Genomic DNA, 8,815 nt, shown 5'->3' on the forward strand with positions numbered 1-8,815 from the left:
CCTCTGGTTATGCGATCGGAGCAGTTCTCGAACAAGACGGTAAACCCATCGGCTTCCTCAGCCAAGTCATTGACCCTCCTGATGTGCGCCAATGGCCGAAAGCTTACTCGAAGTGTCCTGCTTTTCGCGTTCCCTACAAAGCCTCAGCAAACCAACCAGGAGAAGCTCTGCAAATCGAGTTTTGTAATCGCCAATTTACCTTTCGCCACGTAGAGCCTTACCTGCACATCCGCGTTCATGGACTGTGGCACATCTGCGTCCCACAATTCCCTGAGTTCCTAACTCACGTTCTGCATTCGCATCACGATCATGTCACAGCCGGCCATCGAGGCCAGAAGAAACCCTTTGCGGCTCTCAGCAAGCACCACTACTGGCCTGGAATGCGTGCCTACACCACCGCTTATGTTGAGTCATGTACCCACTGTCGCGCTTCAAAGTCCATTAACCAGAAGCCTGCAGGCCTTCTTCAACAGCTGCTTATCCCTTCTCGTCGGTGGGCACACGTGAGCCTCGATTTCGTCACAGATCTTCCCCTTACAACGACAGGGCACGACTCGATCCTTGTCATGGTCGACTCCCTTAGCAAGATGGCGCATTTCGTTCCCGCAAAGAAGTCATTCACAGCAGCAGACACCGTGGAGATTCTCTCAGACCGTCTTGTATCACGGTTTTCCAGAGGTGCTCATATCGGAACGCGACCCCCGTTTCCAGTCGGATCTTTGGCAACAACTCTGTAGCCGCTTTAACATCAAACGGTGCATGTCCTCGTCCTACCATCTCCAAAGCGACCCCCAAACTGAAAGGGTTAACCGCACACCGGAGCAGATGCTTCGTACCTATATCAAATCTGACGAACGCGAGTGAGAGCGTTTGCTTCCGGCCCTGGAACTTGCCTACAACATAACAAGTCATTCATCCACTGAGCTCTCTCCTTTCGAGGTCTTGATTGGCGAGAACCCGTTGACTGCTGCGGACCTTGATATCGTAGGCGCGTTAGCTCCTACACTCACTCCTCCGATGACTAAGCTATTCCGGCAGCTCTGCGACAGGGCACAGAGTCACATCTTGAAGGCAAAATGGCAGCAGAAGTACTACGCGGACACAAATCGTCGAGCAGTGGAGTATGGGGTGGGAGACAAGGTCTGGCTCAGCAGCAAGCACCTACCGCCTTTCCACAGCTGCCCTAAGTTCGAGCCACGCTACCGTGGACCCTTCGAAGTCATCGAACGCATAGGATCCGTCGCTTACCGTCTCGCTCTGCATCCCACGTATGAATGCCATGACGTTTTCCACGTTTCGCAGCTAGTTCCTGACCGCCCCCGCCCTCCCGCTTTGGTTTCTTCGGCAGCTGATGCGGCCTGGCCTCCTATCCACGATGCAGCAGGCAATCTCACAGCGGAATACAAAGTCGACTATATTATGGACCAACGCAGCTCAGGAGATGCAGCCCAGTACCTCGTGAAGTGGCGCGGGGCCCCTGAAGAGCAAGCCACATGGGAGCCAGCTCATCACCTTACTGGCTGTCCGGCTTTGCTTCGCGCTTGGTGCCCCCGCCAACGAAGACGCCTTCAGGCTCGAAGCAACTTGGGTCCTTCCGAAGCGTAGACGTACGGGTCCGCCACGTTCCAGCTCCTACAGCATGAGCACCCCTTCAATGAGGAGGGGGGAGGGAGAGATGCGCCCCGCGCGCGCTCACCACGTCAGCTTTAGAAGAGCACAGAGATTGCAAAGGCAAAAATAATGCATTTGGGACAGGTCTCTTCAGTCCGGCAAAGGGGGAAGTTGTAGTGCTGAGGCACTACAATGGGGCTGGCTAGTGTCCTAGAGATGATAGCTAACTAGCGACCTACAAGGGGCCGCAACACTGGAGGAGGACAGGACCCTCCCAATAGGATTACAATAAGAAAAACTGTCTATCAGTTCTAATGAATACGTGAAATGTGTAGAAATTGTGTGGAGATTGGGGCTGACGATAGAGCCGGCGCCAGTGCGGGCCTCCTCCCCATAGGGCCTAGGAGGCGCGCTCCCAGAGTGGGGTGAATCGAACAGACAGATTTGAAACACTTAAGAATTGTTGTATTACGGTGGAATGAAGCTATAGTGTCCCAGAAATGGGGCTACGCTAGGCGTAGTTTGTAGGCCTGCTCGAGGGGCAGGAAGCAGCGTAGTCGCAGCAGTAGGCGCCGCGCACTACAATGCTACTGCCTGCCCCCTCGAATAGGGGCCTGTGATAACCGTCTACCTACGGCGCATTTTCTTGAAACACTAGCCGAACTATCGCGAAATATATTTATTTATAATTTTTCAAAATCTATTCTCCTCAAAATCCCCCCCACTCGGGATTCTCGCCTCCTAGGCCCTGTGGGGAGGAGGCCTGCATTGGCGCCGGCGCTATCGCCAGCCCCAATCTCAGGGCATTTTCAGGCACGTCTGGTGTATACACGCTAATTCGCCGACAGATTGGCCTACTTCGATCCTAGTAAGAGGGTTTTGTCCTCGTGCCGTGTTATGACCTCTTGTAGGTCACCGGCTAGGTATCTTCTATAGGTCACCAGCAAGCCCTATTGTAGTGTCTGTGCGTTACACCAATCTTAAGGCATTTGCAGGCGTTTCTAGTCTATACATGTTAATGTGCTGATAAATTGCCTTTCTATTTCACTAGTAAGGGCCCAATCCGCGTCTCAAGCTCTTAACCGCCTATAGGTCAACGGTTAGCTATCCTCTATGGGTCACCAGCAATCCCTATTGTAGTGCCTGCGGACTACATAAGGGGACCCAGCTAGGCTTTCGCAGCTGACTCAGGGAAATTCAAAGTAATAATTCGATTAACTTACACAGGTATTCTTCAGGCGATGATGACGGGATTGATCAACATTTGAATACTGGCTACCCCATTTCGGATAAACTAGAAACAGCGACCGCGTACGAGCAGAGGGACCCCAACTTGATAACCTGCAGATACTAACAGGAGACAACGTATCTGCAATTCAAGAGGTGGAAAGAGTTCTTTGCTCCTCCGGTTTCATGGCCTCTAAACACGCTGATGGGAAGCTCGAAAAGAGGCTGCCAGCACGCCCTTGGAATACCCAGAAGCGTGCACCTAACAGCGAATGAGGCCTACAGTAAGGGAAGTGACAGAAAAACGATGCACTAAAGAGAGCAGGGAAAAGCCCCAGAAATAGGAGCACAGGCTCTGTAGTACGCCGTGCTCTCGCTGCCGTACTACGTGGAATCTAAACCTTCACCGGCGGGCGAGCTCCAATGGTCAAACTCGGAACCTTACTTGTTTCTTCGAAGTCTCCCCGTTTGGGAGAATCCAAAGTTACACATTCATCAGAATGCAACTGACTGAGGAGCCCATTTCCACGATATTCGTGACTACAGCTCTCTTTGCTCGGTCGGTGCTTCGGCACCCCGGGTGACAGATCAACCCGCCTCGTGCGTCGGCCTACGGCGGTGCCAAGATGGCTGCTTTATGTGATAATTTGGTATTTGTTTCATGAGATATACGTCAATTGCAGAGGGCTTTCCGATGGGTGACATATTTATGGGACAGGTATCAACGTAGTACCAGCAGAGGGCGCTGTGCACTACGATTGGCATGGAGACCGCCAGGTGTAGTGCGCGGGCACTACAATGGCGTTTGTTGGTGACATGTGGACGTTAGCACGCCAAACGAACGCAGCTAACTTACTAGAAGTAATAACCAAGGCAGTTTATACGCGAAACAGCATTTATAGGCAAGTGGCGTTTGTTACAATCCTCACGTTGTGGCTGGCGATGGCGCCGGCACTACAACGAGTTACTGACCCATCCGGGTCAGGCGATTCAGAACTATGATTCTCGACATTTAAGAAGTTCGATCAACAGACTTGAAAGATGACTGGTAGTTGATGTTTTTGGTGCTTTTCCAAGAGGCATGTGTCGAAGGTAGAGAATTGTACAGAGGTAATCCCAGTGCGCAAGACAGGAAGTTACGGAGCAGCAGCAAATAGCGCTGTTCAATACATTTGGCGGCTGTTCAGGGATTGTTCTTCTTCATTTTCAAACCCAGGTGTAGTTAACTTTGCAGTACTTGCCTTCATGATTCACACCCAGACAGCTTAACTCTTTAAGGGACGCACCTGCGCAACGGACTTGTTATAGGTACAACTCAACAGGAGACGCGTGCAATGTCCTCAAGCAGAAAGCCCAGCGGGCCACCGGCCCAACACCCTCCTATACAATCCATTCTGGATTTGCTGGGAGGTGCCAAGTATTTTTCCAATCTTGACCTTGAAGCGGGATTCCCTCAAATATGTATGGCTAAAGAAGATCGATGGAAAGCGGCCCTCCGTTCCGTTAGGGGGCTAGTCGCGTATCGGGTCATGCGTTTCGGTGTCAGCTACGTTTCAGGATAACATCAATGCCTATATACAATCTTTATTAGGACAGGGCGCCAGAACATCACCCCCAAACGCTATGGCGTTTGGGGATGATGTTCTTATCTATAGTTCCGACCTCCCTGGGCACGTTTCCCTCCTGCGACAAGTCCTAAGTTTTTTTCTCGAACATCAATTTTGCCCAAAATCCCGCAGATGCAAGTGTGCAAAACAGGCGCTCATATATTTGGGGTATAGCATCAGTTTTGAAGGCTTCAAACCCGCTGCAGACAAGATCGAAGCCGTAAGCAATGGCCTGAGCTGCTGACGAACGAGACGCAGGTACGCTAGTTCGTCGGCATCATTAATTATTGCCGAATGTTCATGGGACCTGATTATGCGGACGTCGCCCGGCCACTGGTTAATCTTACACATCGAGAAGCTGACTTCAAATGGATAGAGCTTCACACGCAAACGGTGCGGCAGCTCGAACAGCGCCTAGTCGATTTCGGTCTCACTGTATTACAGGTCCCTGACACCACAAAGCCGGTCTCCGTTCGCGAACGCCCAGACAACGCAACCAGCCACTTCCACATTCACCTCTGCTGCCCAATTCGTAGCCGTGATTTGGCTGATAACGGCCAATCAATTTTAAGTACGGGAGCGCTGGGGCACAAAACACTTCGGTTGTGCGCATTCTGTTGGGCCCGTTTCGGCCTTCTTCAGGTAGGCTCAATGCACTAAAGCGTCGCCGTGTAAAATACTATTATACCTTGTCTTCCCAAGAGCATTGAACCAGACCTAGTTTTGTGACTAGTGTCTCTACTGAGTTCAGGCAAATCTGTATAATACTTTCCTTCTCATATACAACTAGCTGCAAGGCCGTGAATTCTTGTCAAACTCACGTGGACTGCAAGGTCCCCTAGTTGCGTCGCCTCGTACTCCAACGGTACAACTACGTTGATTTGGTTCATCTTCAATGAGGGCTACACTGCCTTTTCTTGAGAATTTCCTTTAATGATATGCTCGTGTCATGGTGGCCTGCCGTCATGAGTGTGGGAGCCACTTTCGGCGCTTCTCAGCTGGTTCCTAGTGCACATATCCTGGGGTTGGTTGTGTCCTGTGCATGCACCTACCACGTTCCAGTTCCGCACATGAATAATTTAGTGGCTCTGAGATATACAAAACTAAAGTTTCCAGGGCCCTGTAAAATTAGTTTCCGTACCCTGGACCGTCTATAAATATGAATATCCCAGAGCAGCCGTGAACTATAGTGAGCCAGGCGACGCCTAGCTAGGACTCATCACAAGTTACAGAGATGTTCACGTGCCCCTATATGAAAATGTGGAGCAAAACTTCATGAAACCATTGGTGTTTTATTATTCATAGATTGCTTCTCCAAAGAGGAATTCTGTGTTTCTGTATCTCTCGGCGCGCGAGTCACAGCTGGCTGCACCTGTGACCATGACAGTTCCAGCCTCTGATAGATCTCTAAAATACTCTTTGCCATGCATTCTACTTAAGCCAGGTTTGTATAACAGAAGCAACTTCGCGGAACATCAGAGTGCTTTGGAATTCAAACTTACTTTCAAAGCCTTTCCTTCGTCTTTGCCAAAAGTAAGCTTTCACTTGAGCTTTTTCCTCTTACTGTAAAAAGCGGCATTCGATGTGATTACGAAATTGTCACCTACTTCGAATGTCGGCAGCTTCGGGCGATTATACTCAAAGTCGGCGATCACGCTCTTCAGCCTATGAAATAGCTCTCCGAAGTAAATCTGCTTGGTATTACTGCGGCTCAAGCACAGTAGTCCCCTAATGCTCCGCAGTTTACTACAGGAGCCCAACGGAAGACTTTGGACTTACGGAACAAGGTTGGAAGGCGTGCCACTGCAGTACAAGTCGGATGCCTGGACGAGAGGAAAGTGAAAAGCCTTTTTTAAACTCCATGGGTCGAAAGCTCTACGTGCCCACTAATGCTGTTTCGCGCCTTGATCTCCACGTTCTGGATCCAAGCTCTCTTAGCATGTAGTTGTACAGAAAAGTGCAAAAGTTACAACAAGGTCACATTCTTTGAAGTGGCCCTCGAGGAACAGAAAATTTCAAGCTCAGTTGCTCACGTTAGTGCAGGGCGAGTTCGAAGAGAATTCGAGGTCACTCTCGCGAGGAATCTACACAAGTACGAGAAGAGAATCTCAGATAGTCCAGAGAGTAGACCACTACTCGAGAGGAACGTTGGATTCTGCACACCACAAGCTAAAGGTTTTGGAATTCGCCAGGGGCCAAAGCTTAAGCGAAGTGCCAGTGAAGATCACAACTCAATCGCTAGATTAGCGTGCGGCCTGAGCCTGATCTCCTTAATGTTTCGAATCAATGAATAGGAGTACTAGCAGATCAGCTTCGAGGATATAACACTCACGCTAAGAGCTTGCAGTTGGCACTATAAGCCCTAAACCGTTCCCGTGGGGAGTCAAAAGACGTTATCTCGGTAAGTCTTGTCAACAGTACTCTAACACCCCTGCAGAACTATTTCAGAATTTCGCAACCGTCGATTGAAACTTTTCGACGAAGCTAATCGAGCCGCAGTGCAACTCTCCACAGAAGTTGATGTGGCACTGAACCAGAGCACCGCAAGAATAAACTGAATGCTTCGACAGAGGCAATAATTGAACCGATAAGCATTTTATGGGGCGTTTTCAGTGCCCAGTTCAACAGGACGGCGTTAACTGAGTGCTAGAACAACGGTAGACAGCGCGATCGAGATTACAAGTGGGGCACCAAAGTTGCGAACGTCCGAAATATTTGAAAGCCCATACGCCAAAATTTGCTTCATCAAACAAGGGAAATATGTCTTTGCCGAATGCGCCTGCCTAGGGTGGAACAGAAGGAACGAAACCACGCCGGGGGGAGACCGGGGCAGGTCATTGGGGAAAATGCCGGGAGGGGACGACAGTGATAGCATCACCCGTGCATGCGCCTATGCAAATTTTTGAGTGATTGTAGCAATCAAAAATCTAGTTTTCCTTTTCATGTTGGTTTTCTCCAACTACCCGTTTTTTGGCGATGCGAAAATAACCACGGCAATCAGAGAAGCAGACGGCATCATATGGCAGAAACCGTTCCCTGCTTTATCACAAATAATGTCGTAAATTTGAGTTGATTTGGAAGAAAGTGTCGAGCGGAACTTCTTGATGCTGAATGCCTCTCGAGTTTTCAATTCGTAACTGGCACTTCGACAGCATTCTGCACGGTTTAACGCGAACAAGGTTTCGAGTGGGCCTTCCCCGTGCATTGAAGCCCTGAAGTGCAGACTCAGGTACAATGGCAGACGCATTGTGGCCTGGCCAGGCCGCTGGCCTGGGCCAAGGTTGGGAACAACTAAGAGACGAACCGCAATCCACAAGAGCAAAGAATCAAGCGGACAGTATGGGGGCTGACAAGCCGGTCCAGAGTTTCCACCCAACGAATGAGGCGTCTTCTTCTTACCGGTGGAAAAATTTCGGAGCGATTGGGGCAGCGATGCTGTTGGCTCTGGCGCTGACGTTAGGAATAACCAAGGCACGACAAAGGGCAGGAATTGGTATGACGCCATCAAAACCAGAATATTTGCAGCCTTCCGAAGGAAGTCAGCAAGAATTTTCTACAAAAGAATTAGAATACTTTGCCGGGCCCCTTAAAGCCGATAAGGCCCAGGTAACTCTAGAAGACGAAGTAACTGGAGGCACCGTCCCTCCACCTCTCGAACAGCAAGCAGATGAGGCTGAAGAGGAGCCACAAGAGCTAGCAAAAGAAACGGTTGAACAAGCCTACGTACCGGCACAGCACACCCCAGCTCCCCTAATCGAAGCAGGAGACGAGGAGCCGCCTGCGGACGGTGACAATGTGACACCTCGAGCTGGTGAGGCTGCAGGGGAGCCGGAAGAATCGGCAGAATCAGAAGAGAGTGAAGAGGAAACGGAAGGCAGTTCTACAGCGGAGTCTGAAGCAGGAGACGAGGAGCCGCCTGCGGACGGTGACAATATGACACCTCGAGCTGCAGAGGCTGCAGGGGAGCCGGCAGAATCGGCAGAATCAGAAGAGAGTGAAGCGGAAACGGATGGCATTTCTGCAGCGGAGTCTGGAGCAGGAGACGAGGAGCCGCCTGCGGACGGTGACAATGTGACACCTCGAGCTGGTGAGGCTGCAGGGGAGCCGGAAGAACCGGCAGAATCAGAAGAGAGTGAAGCGGAAACGGATGGCATTAGACGTCGCCTCAGACCTCGTCCTCTGCTCCTCGGCGGACGCCTGCCACTGTATGTGACACCTCGAGCTGGTGAGGCTGCAGGGGAGCCGGAAGAATCGGCAGAATCAGAAGAGAGTGAAGAGGAAACGGAAGGCAGTTCTGCAGCGGAGTCTGAAGCAGGAGACGAGGAGCCGCCTGCGGACGGTGACAATGTGACACCTCGAGCTGGTGAGGC

General features: G+C 50.8%; 2 protein-coding genes across 2 annotated transcripts; both read left to right on the plus strand.

Annotated features, from left to right (window-relative positions):
• On the plus strand, positions 1–1,605 carry ENH_00009510 (H0207B04.5 protein, related; the record flags this gene model as incomplete). Its single annotated transcript, XM_013578747.1, has 2 exons — positions 1–678; positions 989–1,605. Coding segments are annotated over 2 exons (1,295 nt in total), but the record flags the coding sequence as incomplete, so codon positions are not given.
• Positions 1,606–7,679: 6,074 nt separating this feature from the next.
• ENH_00009520 (hypothetical protein, conserved) lies at positions 7,680–8,815 on the plus strand (the record flags this gene model as incomplete). Its single annotated transcript, XM_013578748.1, has 1 exon — positions 7,680–8,815. A coding segment is annotated over one exon (1,136 nt), but the record flags the coding sequence as incomplete, so codon positions are not given.

This window comes from Eimeria necatrix, genomic scaffold (assembly GCF_000499385.1).
Source record: "Eimeria necatrix Houghton genomic scaffold, Enh_scaff1286, whole genome shotgun sequence".
Classification (NCBI taxonomy): domain Eukaryota; phylum Apicomplexa; class Conoidasida; order Eucoccidiorida; family Eimeriidae; genus Eimeria; species Eimeria necatrix.